The 16,145-nt window shown below is 50.1% G+C and overlaps 2 protein-coding genes across 9 annotated transcripts in view; both read right to left on the reverse strand.

Annotated features, from left to right (window-relative positions):
* SRRM1 (serine and arginine repetitive matrix 1) overlaps window positions 1-3,584 on the reverse strand; it is a 16,479-nt gene extending 12,895 nt beyond the window's left edge. For 3 of the 7 annotated variants that reach the window (XM_034069109.1, XM_034069108.1, XM_034069107.1), the window contains exons 1-3: window positions 3,489-3,584; window positions 910-999; window positions 1-51 (exon numbers count right to left, since the gene is read on the reverse strand). The exon at window positions 1-51 is cut by the window's left edge and continues 72 nt beyond it. In XM_034069109.1, coding sequence (XP_033925000.1) covers window positions 1-51; window positions 910-999; window positions 3,489-3,509 — 162 coding nt within the window. In that variant the 5' untranslated portion in view covers window positions 3,510-3,584. Of the gene's footprint in view, window positions 52-909; window positions 1,000-3,488 lie in introns of those variants that run through there. The other 4 variants (XM_031043133.2, XM_031043132.2, XM_031043131.2 and 1 more) reach the window with 2 other exon arrangements.
* A 1,935-nt stretch (window positions 3,585-5,519) lies between these two features.
* NCMAP (non-compact myelin associated protein) lies at window positions 5,520-15,759 on the reverse strand. Of its 2 annotated transcripts, none has more exons than XM_031043160.2 (4): window positions 15,711-15,759; window positions 7,522-7,616; window positions 7,309-7,393; window positions 5,520-6,840 (listed from the first exon to the last, which is right to left on the reverse strand). In XM_031043160.2, the coding sequence occupies exons 2-4, from the start codon at window positions 7,604-7,606 to the stop codon at window positions 6,699-6,701; spliced, it is 312 nt and encodes a 103-aa protein (XP_030899020.1). In that variant the 5' UTR covers window positions 7,607-7,616; window positions 15,711-15,759; the 3' UTR covers window positions 5,520-6,698. The 2 variants fall into 2 exon arrangements, with proteins under 2 accessions (XP_030899020.1, XP_012986519.1); XM_013131065.3 differs by lacking the exon at window positions 15,711-15,759 and adding an exon at window positions 14,781-15,079.
* Window positions 15,760-16,145: the final 386 nt, after the last annotated feature.

Genomic DNA, 16,145 nt, shown 5'->3' on the forward strand with positions numbered 1-16,145 from the left:
TTTTGTTATCCATGGTTTGATTACTTCCAGATTTACTTTGCTCATGTCCACCTATATTAAAGAGCCAGGAGAAACATTTTCAGAACAAGCCCTTCCACTAAATACACAAGCTTCTAATGTCTGTTTCCAATGTCTGCTGAACAACAGCATTTTGATTAAAGCACAAGGCTGGATACCATAATCTGCCCCTTTTTTTCCTCTAAACCAGACTTCTCTCTCCCAAATAGCTAAAATTTGAACCAAGAGATGTTCAGAAAAATAAAAGCATGTAAATTTCTAGTAAAGTGTAACAAACACCAGCTAGACAAGACAGCAAACTCCCTTAGTGTACAATTCAGTTTCCAGTAAATAATGAAACCCACTGAAAGATAAAGCAAGTCTTGATTCAGCTCACCAACCCCCTGACAGCTGCCTATTACACACTTCAACTTCCACAAAACCATTCAAAGTTAGAAGAGAATTCAACCATTCCAAATCTCTTTATTTATAAAATCCTTACCCAAAGTGAGAGGCACAGTCCAATTCTGTGGAGAAATGAACACTTCTTAAGATATTTTATTCACCCCTTTATCCCTATAAACTACAACCACATATTACCTTTCTGGAACAGTATGAATTAAACATGTTTAGTTTTACCTAACTCTTTGGAATGTAATTCTTTCAGATATCAGTTTTTGTCTTTTGAAGATGTATTTTACATCCAAACCTACTGGTCATACTCAGCACTGTAACTAGACCATATATATTATTACTGTAGCTTTGATGCTCAAGTGGATGTTCTGAATACCCTCCAGCATGGTTTTAGAGAAAAATTCCTCACATTCTTGTAGGTACCGTAAGACACCCAATTACTCCACTGGAAATTGTCTTTGATTCATGTGTCTTCCCTTTTCATCCTCATCAACTCACCTTCTTTTCTAAGCATTCTGCAAATTTCAACTGCTTCAACAGCTTCTTCTGCTTGTTGCTGAAGCGATTGTCCTGTTCTGCACTTGTTCCCTAAAGCACAGGAAAGAAAATTTTTAGTCTTATGACATTCAACTATCTACAAGTACCAGTTTCCCACATACTGGCCCTGGACAGTGCACAGCAACCCCAGTCATACCAGCCTGTAAGCAAAAAAAAAGCCTTTTCAGGTGCCTTTCAATTTTAGCACTGTAGTCTTCATCCACTGTCGGAAGATTCAGGCGGAAGCAGGCTCCCAGGCTCCATAGTGACTCCTTACTCATATAATCTCCCTGGGTTACTACTTACATATTTAAAAGTACAGTAGTATCAAATTGCTACCGAAAGGACTTAGCCTGGAATTCACAATAGGACTAAGCTCTTTTTCTTCTGTCCAAGAACAAAAATGTCACATTGTTTACAGTGACATCTAGGAAACCTTTGGGTCAATCTCCCTGCAGCAAATCAGCCAACACAGAGCCAGCAAGAGTACAAAGAATGCTGCTTTATTGATCACGCTCTGTTAAAAGTTCACCAACTCATTCCACTTTCATGAGCAGAAACTATAGGTTAATTCATTTGGAACTGAAAGGCAAGAAAGTCCAGTTCTTGCACAGGAGTAAACAGAAGCACACATGAAGAGGAGGATGTGAAGAACAGCATCCAGATCCCAATGAGCTGTTAATGGTTCAGAACAAAGGCACAGTTCACACTTCAGGTGAAGTTTATCCAGAAAACCAACCTGGCTGGTGGAAAACAGGGGAATTTAATACCTGTGATTTCCTGTGCATGGAGAAGGGGTTGAGTACCAGCAATACTATAAGCTGCTGAGGAACCAAAAGACTGGAAGGAAAAGCTCAAATCATAAGGTAAACCAGCCACTTCCCTGGATCAAAAGCACCTTGCATTAGCAATGTCACATGCTACAAAGTCATCAGATACTGAAAGGGAACAAGCTATTAACACTCCTGTTTGCTGTTCTGGAACACAGGAACCCTAAAGTCTGTGGTACAGGCACTCACCAGGAGTAAGCCTGTTTAAAACTCCTTATAATACTTGCAGTCTGCTGTGTGGCTTACACATTAGCAACAGGCACACAACACTTGTCACTGCACTCAGCAATTTAATGTATTTTGTTTCTTTACTTCTCTTTTACAACCCAGAAATGAAACTGAAAGGACTGAAGTTTTCCTCAGCCCATTTACAACACTTGGCAAGCAGGAAGGGGAACCAAACAAGAGGCAGACCATTCTATCACAGGCATTTCAAGGCAGAGCCATAGTCATCTGCACTGACAACTTTACAGCATTGTAAAGACCAGAAAGGATTAAGAGCAGTTTATTTGATAAGGTGAGTCCAAACTGCTGCTCTGCTGCACTTCTGCAGTTCCCACAAGAACCTGGGTTTCTCCTGAACCCAGTCCAGGATACTGCCCTGTCAGAGCTCTATCATTGGTTTTATACAGTCACCTGCTACAGGCCAAATTAAAAGAATATTAGATTTCAAACACTGTGTTTCCAGTCCCATTCATTCTGCCATCAATTACAACTACTTCACATGTACACTCTTTCACAATTGCATTAGACAGAACAAATGTAGATACAACTTAGTGATTTTTTCCTATGCATTAACAGAAAATGGAATTAAGTAGAGGGTTCTGTGTGCCCTCATGTCTCAAAGGCACCCCAGCTGCAAGAAAAATAGTAAAAATGGGGCTGAACAGGTGACTGAACCTTGCAAAATTAAACTGGTTTTTAAAATCTCAAGAAACCCCCAAAACTGGTTCATTCTATTAATGGAATAAAAGGCTGAAAAGAAAGATACCCTGGGCAGGCTACGGGTTAAGAGTCTCTGCAGGAAATACAGCAGAGCTGTAAGGAAAGAAAAGAAATCATTGTTATAAAAGAAAATAAATACCAGCCTCAGATAAAGCTCAACTTCTTTTTGCTTTGAATACACACAACCTTCGTGTCATAGTTTAAAGCTCCCCTCTAAACCAAGGGCAATTTATTGGCTCGGCACGGGGACACCGAAGTGCATTTCACTGCAAAGGCAGGCTCGCTTCGCACCCCCTCGCCTGGCTTCCCCCCGCCGCTCACGGCCGTCACGACAACCGCCCAGGCCAGGCCAGACCCCCTATTCCTCCCGCGGGCTCGGCGCCCTGGGGCCCAGGGCAGGAGCCGGCGGTGGCAGGCCGCACCGGGGCCCTCGGCAGAGGCCGCGCTACGGGCACAGGTGTCCCGGCCGCGCACAGAGCGGCGGCCCACGCCGGCGAGCCCGGCCTGCGGCGGCGAGTCCCCGTTGTACCGGTTCCCGCACCTCCGCGGCGGGGCCAGGCCGCCCCGGCCTCCTCCCGCCGCCATTTTCTTCGCGGCGGCTCCTCACAGGAGCCTGCGCAGGGCGGGGGCACGGCTCCGCTCCTCGGCGGAGCGCGGCGCCTGCGGCTTCGCCCGCGGCGGCGGGGCCCGGAGCGCTCCGGCCCGGCTCCGCCACACATCCCCGCCAGGGCCGACCCCACCGCCCGCCCCGGGGCCGGCACTTACGCGGAAGAACCCCGCGTCCATCTTGCCTCCTCCGCCTCCTCCGGCCGCGCGCGCTGCACGTCCCGGCGTGCCCCGCGCGCTGCACGCCCCTACGCACGCTCGGCGCTTTGGGGGTGGGGAGGAGGGAACCGAGGGGGCGGGGCCAGGGGCTCCGCAGAGGCTCTCTGAGCCTTCCGATTGGTTCTCACTGCGCGAAGGGCGGGCACGCGCGCGGAGGAGGACCAATCAGAAAGAGCGACGTTCCGCTGGGGTGAAGGGGACGTTGCGAGACGTCCTTCCGCGGCGCGCGGGGGGGGGGAAGGGAAGAGGCGGAGAGGTGAGCCTTCCTCTCGCGAGATGTTGCCAGTCCGAGGCGCGCGCGCTGGGCGCGAGTCAGGTGACCTCGCGGCCTGCGGCGCAGGCGCAGAGAGTAAGGGTCGGGAGGGGTGGAGGCGGTCGTGAGGTTAGGGTTAGGGTGCCTCCCCCTCCGCGGGGGTTAAAAGAGTTAATAGTAAGTTAATGGAGGTTTACCCACAGTAACGGCCCGGGGTGGGGTTATGTGAAATAACCCCTAAACGTGCTATAATTAAAAAGGAAACATGGGGTTTCTGGCTATGAAGTGGGGTTTAACAGCACACGGCTCTGCCGGCGCTCGGTAGTGCCGCACCATGGCTGCCTGTGGGACAGCGGAAGGAGTCGAAGAGCACCGAGTCCGTCCGCTCAGAGCGGGACCTGCGGGACTGCAGGGCGAGGCGAGCGGCGGCCAGAGCGGACGCGAGGTGGAGCTGCGGGCTCGGCCCAGCGCTGACACCGGCAGCGAGAGGGTTTGGGCGAGGGAATTGTGCGAGCCTGCGAGAGGACTTCCAAGTGAAAAGAATGAAGAAAACCGACATTAATCCTTGCACGAATCAGCACAAACAGCTCCCGACTATGCCCTTAGGCAAACGTGTAGTCATTATTTATATGCCCAACTGTGCCCATTGTCACTGCTGAATACAGCCCTGCTGGGGTGTTGTAAAGAGATACTTGACCAGAGCACACAGGAAGGATCTAGAAAGCCTGTGTATCATAGAATCAACTCGGTTGGAAAAGACCTTTAAGATGAGTCCAGACTATCCCCTGGGCTGCCAAGATCCGGTCACTGCACTGCCAAGTAGAAAGGTGTTTTGGTGCCACTAACTGATCAGGTTTGCATTAGTTTGCAGGGCTTGGTGGACCATTTAATGAGTCTGTGTGAATCACAAGTGAGCATTCTGCTTGCTTTGCTTATTCTTTCCAAAGGCTTCCAGAGTCTTGGATGTCTCTAATAGACCAATTTGGTAACAGCTTTCAGGTGCTTTGTTAGCTTATTGGGGTTTTCTAAGCAGCAGGTTTATGTGATAGCAGCTCATGGCAGGTTTGAAAGTGGGAGCTGGGTAACAGGACAGGGCAGGTGGAATTGGCGCTGGAACAGTTACTACTGCAGGACAAGGACAGTGTGGGACCATGCCTGGAAAACTGTTCACAACAAGCTGCACAAGTGTTAAGTGGCAGCGCAGTGGGAACAGAGTGAGTTCTGTTTCTTAAGAAGGTGATTTTGCCTGGTCAGCAAAGCTCTGGGTTTTGCTGGCAGGAGTGAGGATGGATCTGTGGGGCCTCCCTGGCTGTGCCAGGATGAGGCAAATTTCACTGGTAAAACAGCACGCTTTGAGTTGTTCAGATTGAGCCACCCTAGCGTGGCCAAAGCAGTAATGCTGCCACAATTATTATTACAAGTCATTCTACCAGTCCAGAATTGCTGTAGCACTGCTTATTCTGCTGCAGTGAAGCAAAAAGTGAGCTTCACTGTACTTAAATTCTGTCAATGGAAAGTAACCAAAATTTGCTAGAAGTAGCTCTGGCTGGTAATGTTAAAATACCTCTAAGATGGGGCTTGTGTTTCCTACAGATCTTGACTCTGATAAGTGAAACATGCTCAGGAAACATCCCCAGCTGCCCAGAGACAGGAAGAGGAGGCCAACTCCAGTTAGAGAACTAGGACAAGTGAAATATTTACAACAAACAGCTGTCGTAATATTTAGTTTGGAATTCAAACTGTGCTCCAGTTTCATACCAAAAACAAAAAGCAAAGTAATCAGTTTCTGCACAAGAACACCACTTAGTAAAAATGATCTGTTCGAGGTCAGCCTCACTGTCAGCCAAACTCTTGGGGATACATTCTATTAGAAAATGGTCACTCCTTTGTCTACATCTACCAAAAAAGAGGTAAAATGCCCTACTTTGGCTTCTTCCCAGTCCTCCTGCCTGTCCTGTCAGCGTTTCAGGGCTGCTTGAGACCATCGCCACTCCACATCTGACAATGCTGCTGTGTGTTGGCACTCTGTGGGCTGTGAAGGTCCTTGGGAATGTCTTTGTTGCATGACTGCCCACCCACAGTCATCACACTTGCAAAACAACATCACTGGCAGTTATTTGCTAGAAGAAAAAATACCTAAAAATAGTTCAAGCCTGGTCCGTGTTGGAGAACGAAATGCTGCAGGACACGAGTTGTGCAGATGGAGCCTTGGTGCTTTCGCTGCCTCTCTGTGTTCACTTCTTCAGTTAAAGGTTTTGTGTACAACAAAACATTTGATAGTGAACCAAAAGCAATTCCCGATGTGAGAGTGAAAACACCGAGACACCGAATCCATTTGGAAGGGAAAGGTTACCAACAGCAGAGAAATGGTTTTAAATACTTGAAAATAAAAAGTCCCTTTTTTATGTCAAACCATACATACACGGCATTAGAAAAACAGGTGGTAAGGATAAATACAGGTTTGATACTTCCTGTACCATCCACCATGTATAACCGAGGCTACAAACCCACTTCACATAAATCAACTAACCTAGGTTCATGTCCAAAGGTTTCTTCCTGTTTATCGTCAGTCTTTGTAAAACACAAAAAGCTCCACAGAAGATGAGTGACCATCTCCTCCAGCAGGCAGGCTCGGTATGTTTGGTCCCTCATGCCCAGAGCTCTGTGCGGCAGCTCGCTGTGTTGCTGGTGATTCACATGCCTACACCACTTGATTTCAGTCACAGGGAAACCATCCAGACCCTTTATTTCTCCTCCCAAAGACAGGAAGTGGGATTAATAACAATCTGTAAACAGAGCAACAGCTCCAAATGCAGATTCACTTTGTTGAGGAGTCCCAGATCCACGTAGTAAGAATTCCACCGCTCTGCTCTCACAGGGGGGACAGGTGGTCCCAGTTACCTGTTCTGCATGTGGATATCCACAGGTATGAAGGTCACTGTGGGATGCTGAGGCAGGCTGTGGCTTGGCTGCCCTAATGCAGGCGGCATTGCTACTTTGTTGGGTTTGGGCTCCAGCTCCCGTTTCACTCTCATGCGTCTGTAAAGGCAGAAATGAAATTGTCACTAGAGCTGGGAAGACTCCTGTGGAAGCAGGTTACATCAATCAGCTTCTTGAAAGTCAATACAAGACAGGATTTCATCCCAAAGATGCTAAATGGCAGCCCAGGGCTCCTAGAGCATATAAATGTAACCCAGCATCCTGAAAAGTGCAAAATCAAGCTCCTCTGGCAACCACAATGCACACCAGAATGCTCCCTTGTGTCAACAGGGACCTCTAGGAACAGCTTCCATACAATATCCTCCATCAAGAATCTCCTCCTGCTTCCCAGCACTTCAGTCACTGAACAGCAGCAGGGAGAGTCGGGGATTTCAGTCAGGTTAGCTTAGCATCTCCTGGAAACTTGCAGGAACCAATACTGAAATGGTCCATTAGGTGAAAGCACACTCAGCAGTGACCTTGGTTCATCCTTTCCCACCTTAGTGAAGTACAGAGCTTGGCACATACCTGTTGTATGTCTTCAGTATGAGTAGAACCACTGTAAAAATGATAATCACTCCTACTACGATGGCAGCAACTATGGCTCCAGAGCCTGGCAGGGAAGCAGAAAGGGAAAGAAGCCTTATGTACAAAGTTGTCATTGTATGGTTTGAAGTTTGCGAAGTTCAAGGTCCACTTAAAATAAAGCAAACACAGCTACCTCCCCAGTGCTTTTCTTACTTTGATAGAGACTTTGTTCTTGAGACTTTGTAGTCACGTTTACCGAGAGCTGGGTGTTACTGACCACTGGTGCGGCTGTCGTCATCTTGAGTCAGCTGCAGGAGGAAAAAAGAAGAGTGAGTTCATAAAACATTAACCAACGTTTGACAGTGATAATTAGGCAACACTCCCATCAAAGATTCAGGGCCACGAAGTGCACATTCACTGGACTGGGGTTCTTCAGATTTCCTTAGAGGTGAAAATCTGGCTCTGCTGAAATCAGTGGTGGCTTTGCTACAACCTCGTCTGGAGCAACTTGCCTTAAAGCACACACTGCTTGGAATTAGTAGGCTAAAATGAGATATAAACTCAATTATGCATTGTTATCTATGTATTATTGCTGTTATACAAGCTTTGGATAAATATGTGTTTTAAATGCTTTAGGATTTTAGATTATCATTTCAGACTGAGATTCAAATCACTGTGCAAGTGTGAAGAATTCAGTATTCAGTAACATGTCTTTTAGTAAGGGAGCCTGCACTTAAAGGATTAAACACTCCTCTATAGAATAAAGTAGTTTCATGCATCTAACATGAAGAGGAAAAACCATTTAACCCCTAACTGGAAGTTCTAAAAGTTACACAACAAACACCACTGACCCATGACAGGAAAAGATTGCAGTGTGACTATGATGGAAAACTGATGCAAGTTTAACCAGCACCTCACCCGTGCCAGTGTCACCCCAGTCTGTTTCTGGAAGAGGGCAAGTGTCCAAGGCTGAACCCACGTCTGCATCTGGGGAGGAAAACCTGCAGCTCTAGAAAGAGCAGTGTGTGTGTTTGCTGATTTTAGAAGCGTTTTCCAAATGTTTTCTAAATGTGACCAGTAACCTGAGCCATTAAAAGCCTCCTTCAGCCTGAGAAGGGTGTGATACCACTTCAAACAGACCTCTGAAACCATTTCAGCTCCCAGCTTCAGAGAGCTAATGCACTCAAACTCCCCATCGAAATTACTCTTCAACACCTGATACTGGAATTGAGGTTCCCCATTTCAGGTGGTGCCCAGTACAACCAGGCAGGACTCTGCCCTGCTCGGTTATGCTCCACTGGGATACTGTGCATCTGTGGCATGTTCTTAGTGGCTTTAATTTTACAGAGCACAAGAGATACAATAGCCAGAAAATGATTAAGTGGACATAAATCAGTCAGTAATAAAAGAATTGGAAATTTGAAAAGCACTTTCCCTTCCTTTTCCCCTCCTTGAGGTTTTCCTAAGGGTTTCTGCAAAGCAGCATCCATCAAACAAATCCCAGGTTGTGGCAGGTTGCAGGTCTGGGAGGGAAGGAGGACACAGCTCTGACTGCTCCTGACAGGCGAGGTTGATTCGGGGTGGGGAGGCTGGTGACTGAGTCAACACCCGGTGTGTGCTTAGGAGGCTCCACAGAGAGAGGAGGAACAAGAGAGATCAGTAACTAGCAGGAAGGGACAGGGTCAGTGTCTGTCTGGTTAGGGAGGATCTGAATTGCAAGGTCCATTCATCAAATACTTCGATCCCCTGAAGTTAGAAAGGTTCCAGTTTTTAGTTTTAATCTAAAAACCAAAAATAACTCTGTTTTGAGCCTGTAACTGGGTCATTCTCCCCTGGCTGAATGATTCCTTTGTTTAGCCAAGGCCAAGTTAATCCAGCAACATGATCATCAACCGTAGTTGTAGATCTGTCCACGCTGAAAGAACTATTTTGTCTTTAGAGTTTGCCTTTATTATATATAGCACAGCAGAAGGATTCACACACATGTCAGAGGAACCTGGGCACCCATCTGCTTTCCACTCATCCACTCGGTGCAGGTTGTACCACCAACAAGAGGAGGCTGAAGAGGCTCCATCCTGCTGCAGGCTGGGGAAACCTGAGAAAGTGTTTTGACCATGGGCATAATACAGAAAAAGCCACATCCAGTTTTTACCTTGTTGCTCCTCACTAGAAGAGCACAGATTCCAGAGTTCCAGAAGGGTTTTTCTCCTCCTCTGCCTATTAGAATAAAAACCCCCAAACAAATAAGGCTGAATATTTCAGCATTAAGCCATGTGGTACTCGTACCTACCCCCATCTGGTTCAAACCACCTTGGTAATGAGCTATTGAGCTATTTGTGCCTGAGTCACACCTCTAACTGAAGAATTCTTGTTGTTGTCAATGAAACCGCATGTTACAAAAAGGATGACTTTATCTGGCAGGGTGTAACAAACCCAGGATGTAGCTTGGAGAATGAATCAAATCTTTGGTTTTTCCATGCTGTGCAGCAAGTCGAGGTCCAAGGTCTGTGTCTCAGGCTGGGGCGGGAGGTGCAGGTTCCCCCTTTACCTACAGCCAGTCTCAGTTACACTCCCCTCCCAACAGTCATCCAGATTTACACCTGGCCAAGCCCACGCTGTGCAACTCAAGGACCCAGCCAAGTCCACCAAAACCCTGGGAGCCCCCCAGGTTCAGGGTATCCCCAGCTGGATCCTTGGCTTAGAAAAGCATTTAGGAAATCAGAGGTGGTCACTAAAAGCTGTAGAGCAGGGGAGCAGAGATGGACTTTGATACAGCAACCACAAGACATTCTTCCTCTCTGACACATGGCACACACTCCCAGCACACACTGGCCGGGGGGCTTTGAGGGCCTCCCACTGCAGCTCTTGGGGCTGGGGGCACATTCCCATGTTATGCAGCTGGAAATGTTTCCATAAAGTGAAGCTTTGGGCACGTTTCCATTCCAAACACCTGGGCAGAGCCATGAGAGGTTGTTTTGGCAAGCGGCAGCAATGCCCCCATTGATACACCTTCCACCTGCCCTGCCCGCGCTCACTCGCATGCATCAGAGCTTGTCTGTCAAGAGGCTCCTGCAGTTACAGGAGAGGGGAGATGGGGAACAGAGCCATGGGACTGAGGTTTTTCCTCAGCCAGCTCCCTGCAGGAGGCAGATGCTGGGCAGGAAGAGGCACCAGTGCTTCGCCACCTTGGAAAGGGGGGGGTCTGCATCGAGCTGTGCACAGGCTTTAAACTACACAAATCAGCTGTTGTTCCCCAGCAGGAATAGACACAGGGTTTACCCCAGAAGCTTCATTAGAGAGTTCATTCACCCTTTCAACTGCTCTGCTGCATAGGCAGTGTTTTCCTTGTGTAGTGTGGCCAAACACAGGCTGAAAACCAAGGTGATTTTTCTCTCCTAACTCACCCAGGTCTAAGGAAGAGCACTGGCTGCCAGCTCTGCCATGCTGGGGCTCCATCCCTTTCCCAACAATGTCAACAGGGCTGCTCTTAAATCATAAAACCCACTGAGGAATGGGACAACCAAACCCAGCTCTGGTTTGCTTGACTATTGGGATTCTTCCTCAGTATACTGGCTAGGAAAGGGAATGTTGTCTGAGTTATTTAGAAATAGACTGGAATTTGTTCCCTCAGGTCCTCTTGCAGATGGAAATGAACAAGTGCCATGTGAAAACCATCTCACGCAATCAAAAGGCCACCAAGAGCTGAATTCACATGAACACTACCAGGGTGCTGGAGCTATGTGAGGAGGGGCAAATTGTCAGAGGTATAAAGCATTCATTCCAATAAGCAAACGCCAAAATGTTATTGAAGAAGGCCAAGAGGCAGCCAGGTCCTGTTAAATAAAGGGAAAGGACTTTCTGCCACAAGAGCTGTAGGTGTCCTGGCAGGTGACTGAATCTCAGATCTGTTCTCTTGCAAGAATTCCACACCACAGAGCCATCCCCATCCTTTATCTGGGAAAGAAGAGGCTGAGGAGTCAGCTACCATCATCCACATCCACCCTCCTGCCACGCCACAGGAGCTCCGTGCTAAGGCACATCTGCCTGAGGTCCAGTGCACACTGTTTGAGGTCCAGCTCCGCTCGCACATCAGCCTAGGCAGCAAACTCACTTCCATCCCAGGGAGGAGTTAATCCTTCTAATTAAGTCCAGAATTCTTCTCCCTCCCTACAAGTAACTGAGCCCAAGCACAAGGACCTGGCCTGGGATCTGCCCCAGGCAGTGGATGGTGTTTCAGCCCCATTCCTGCCTCACTGACATTCCCTGTCTTTGCAGCCAGATTCCCCGTTGTGTGCTTTGAACCAGTGTGTTTCATTGTGCCTGGCTGCTTCCAGCACTGAAGGGCTCAACCAGGCATCGGTGGCACAGCATGAGAGGGAAACAGCCTCATGTTGGAAGTCACCAACTCGGCTTCAGCTCCCGAAACCCCGTAACCCATAATCGTGGGTCCAAACAGCCTCATGGCCACACAGCCACGTGCTTCCAGCAGCATCATGAGCCATGGGAACAGGGAACATCGCCGGGGGTAGAGACAAGCTGTAATTTCAGAAGCAATAAACCCAGTGCTGCAGTGAGACCGGAATGTGCCTGAATTTACCTTGTGAGGCTCCAAAGAGGGAAGAAGGAGGAAAAAAAACCCCAAGTTCAAATGGCTGAGGCATAACCATGGCTGAGGCAAACACCCGGCTCTGGGGAGCCTGTGTTCTACATGTCCCCAGCTCGGACCAGCACCTCTATGTGAGCATTCGTCTCAGGTTCTGACATGAGCTCTCCAGGTTCAGCTGTTGTTAAAACACAGATTGAAAGCACTTCATTTCCTTGCCAAGACAGTTACACAAGCTGCAGGCAACTGCACTGTGCAGTAGCAGCACCAAGAACAAACAACAGCAGTAATTGTACCTGGCTTATACACTGAGAGGGGCTGGAAGCTCTCAGCTCACACAGATGATGACTGGGGCCCTGGAGGCAGGTCCTCAGGAAGGAATGCCCTCGCTTCAAAAGCCATGCCCACAAATACGAACCAGAGAGACTTTGTCACAAACCTGCCCAGGAGCAGCGTCTAAACTGGGCTGGGAGCTGCAGAGTTCCCAATCCCAACGTTTTGCCTTAAAACACTGGGCCACACACACCCCTCCTCTCCCCCTGTGTGAATGCACTTATTCACAGGAGCTCCACCATGATCAGCAAAGTGCATCCACACCATAAAAACACTGTGGATACTGCAGGGCAGGGCCTCTGCAGGCAGCGCACGGAAGCAAAACAAGCCAGAGGTGTTTTCCCACTGGTTCCAGGCCAGGATCTCAGGCACATTTGGATTAGAAGCCTTGTAAATGTTATGTCAGAACCAGGGTTTGAACTGGAATGGACAAACCCCACCACGCTGCTGGAGCTGGGGGCTGGAGCCACCAGAGCTGCTCAGAGGGGCTGTGGATTGAGCTCCCACGACAGGCATAGCCCAGAGGGAAGAGGGAAAACCCATCAAACCCAGCTCCTTTGGCCAGACCCATGGGAAGCTCACCTTCAAACCGGCTGCTAAATCAGCACCTGTAACAAGAGAAGGAAAAAGGAGCTACCTGCAGCAAATCAGGACAACAGCAATCAAACGAGAGACACACAAGCCAAAGGGGTTGAAATCTGTAGCCTGTCCTCTGCCTTCTTTCCCAGTCAAGCCAATCCATGGCTGGAGTCCAGTATCATTTGTGAATGATTTGCCCAGAACAGGACTGGCTTCCCAGAGCAGGAAACCACTTCTCCCAGTTCCGATACCATCTCACGCCTCCCTCACCAGTCCCTTCTGCTCTCTGAACCCTTTGCTGCCTGAGGGCAATCACTTACCAACGGCGTGCGGGTGCCAGGGACCAGCCCAGGGAGGAAGAGGATCCCAGATGCACCTTCAGGCACCTCTCACTGCATCTGGCTGAGCCAGGGAGACGGCAACAGCTTCTCCTGGGATACCTTACACCGAGATACCCATGGGACAGAGCACATAGTTCACACTGGGACCCAGACCAGCCTGGAATGAGTTCTCACCTGAGCTGCCTTTCATGGCAGAGCTCTCTGCATTCATGAGCAGAAGCCATGGGGTGTGAACCGACCGCTCCTGTTCACTGGTTGAGGGTGTTGTTTTCTAGGGATGAATACAGTTGCTTCTGTGCTAGATGAAGAGTTCTGAGGCTTCCATCACAGGCTCAGAAGCCCTCAAGGGCCTAACACATTGCAGGTTTTAGCTGCATTTCCCCATGTCTGTGACTCAGTGCGAGCAGCACAATCGTCCCCATCACATCTCTTCCCTCTCCCTCATGCCCAGCACAAGCCCAGTTCAGCCTCTCCCAGCTCCTCAGCAACGCTGGTCCCAGCCTGGCACAAGGGCACGAGAACTCCACACAGGGGTGACCCTGGTGAGCTGGGGCTGCTCTGGGCAGACGCCAGCACCCACAGGGTGCTCAGCACCCCTGGATTTACCCCAGTAACTGCTGATCTGAGACCACAGTGGGCATCACTCACAGACTCCTCCAGCTCCTTTGTGCACTAAATCCAGACTGATCCACTGTTAGTGCCATAAGTAAGAAAAGGAATCTAGTGTAATGAATACAAGTCACGCTTTCAGTAGCAGCAGACAGGTAGGAGCAGGGCTGGGCAGGAAACCCTCCTGAAGTACTGCCAACAAAGGAGCCAAGCCTGCTTCCAGCTGCGGGCTGGTGTTTATGGCTGTGTCCTCTGCGGCACAAGGTGCTCCCCAGCTCCTGGTCTGGGTCTGCTGCAGCTGAAGCTGCTCATCTACCAGGAAAATGCAGATCTCAGCGCTGCTCTAAGAGCCTCTGCAGGGTTCGGATCCTTCAGCTTTTTCTGCATTGAAAAATACCGAGGGAATTCCGTGCACAATATAGAAAACAGCTCCTTGCCCTTCACAGGCTTCTACAGCACGGCACATGCGGTGCAGGCGGCCCTGCTGCACCCATGGGGATGCCCCCCTCCCTCAGGAGCACCGGGGGTAAACCTGGTACCTCCGACACCCTGTGCTGCACCAGAACGCCCTTGGCCAGCACACGGTGCCCAAACCCGGTGGCCCCAGGTGCAGACAGCCAAGAGTTCTGGTGAGGCCATCGAGCCACCGGTGGCCGCGCTTTGTCTCCTGCCCGAACCCTCCATCCAGCAGCTCGCGTTGGTGCGGTGTCTGCGGGCAAACCCTACGCTTCCTTCCGCGGGGAAGTCCTGGGGCACTCGGTACATTCCTCACCATGAAACCCCAGGGATCACAGGTCGACCCTGTCAGCGGCTTCAGCACGTTCCCAACAGCGAAAGCAGCGAAGCTCTGTTCCATGCTCACTCAGTGAACGAACACAACGCCGCGAGCTTTCTAGTTCTTTTCCTGTTAAACCTTAACTGGCAGCCCCTTGCAGCGTGTCGGCAGCGGAGTAAACCAAAATACGGCAAACACCCCCCACCCCCAGCAAAACCCAAACCAACAGAACCTTATTTATGGCGCTGGGGCTGAATAAACCCGGACGAGAGGCTCATGTCCAGAGCGATGAAAGGGCGCATCCGGGCCGAGAACGAGTCCTTCCCAGCCCAGCAGCTCCGCGGGCCCTGAGCGCTGGGGATGTCAGTGACCGGTTCAGCGGAGCGGGGGCAGAGCCCCGGGCGCGGATGGTCCCTGCTGCAGTCACCGCTCGCCACAAACCAAGCGTGACCCCGGGCGGCGTCCGCAGGAGCTGCGCTCGCAGCGGCACCGCCTCCGTCCCGTCCCGTCCAGTCCCGTCCAGTCCCACCGCAGGTGCGGGGCTGCCCCGGCTCCAGGGGAGGAGCTGCGGGAGGAGCAGAGAGCGGAGCCCAAGCCAGGCTGAGCGCTCCCCCCGCAGGTTCCCGCTCCCGGTACCGCGGCGCTTCAGCCCCTCACGGAGCCGGTGCGGAGCCCCCGCCCCAGCCCAGTGCCCAACGGGCTTCGGGGACTTCGGGGGGAGCACCCCGAGCACACCCATCCCTAACACTGTGAACTGACGGGGACAGTCCAAAGGATCACACAGGGCAGGAGCCCCTGGCTGTGAGCCTGTGCTCAGTTGACTTTAGCACAGAATCACAGCATGGTTTGGGTGGAAGAGACCTTGGACATCCTCATCTCCCAAAGAAGCCTTTGTGCTTTCCTAACACAGGCCTTGTTTCACTTCGGTGTTCACAGTGTTCTGTGCTGAACCCCAGGTTGAACCCCACAGAACAAAACCACAAAGGTTTTCTCATCACAGTTTAAGAGCTCAGAGTTTCAGGCAAATGTATTTGTTTGCACAGCTACAAAAGTCCACATTGGCCACCTCCAACTAAACCCTTTTGCCTCCATCTCACCAAAACCCCACACAAGTATCACAGCTCCTTACAACCACGAGTGAATCTCGGGAAGGATTACTCACCACTCGGTTTTCCAAGGGAACAGATGAAGCTTGGTTGGTTCCTTTGCAATTACTGCCTCATCCTGCATAAACAAAAAGGAACACGAGGCTCTCTCCTGGTGCACACCTTCCCTGGGCTGTATCCCTGTGTAAGGCAAAGGGGCTGCTTTCAACAGCGGGCACTCATAACTTGGAAAAGGAACAAATAGTTACATGTAAGTTCCTAATAACAGACAGTAATAGCCCTGATTTCATTCAAGTAGCACAAGAGAGGAGACACCAGCCCCAGTGACTGCCCATCAGCCCCAGTGACTGTCCATCAACCCCAGTGACTGCCGTCAGCCCCAGTGACTGCTCATCAACCCCAGTAATTGTCCATCAACCTCAGTGACTGCCCATCAGCCCCAGTGATTGTCCATCTGCCCCAGTGACTCCCCATCAGCCCTGTTAATGCAG

This window comes from Melopsittacus undulatus, chromosome 14 (genome assembly GCF_012275295.1).
Source record: "Melopsittacus undulatus isolate bMelUnd1 chromosome 14, bMelUnd1.mat.Z, whole genome shotgun sequence".
Classification (NCBI taxonomy): domain Eukaryota; kingdom Metazoa; phylum Chordata; class Aves; order Psittaciformes; family Psittaculidae; genus Melopsittacus; species Melopsittacus undulatus.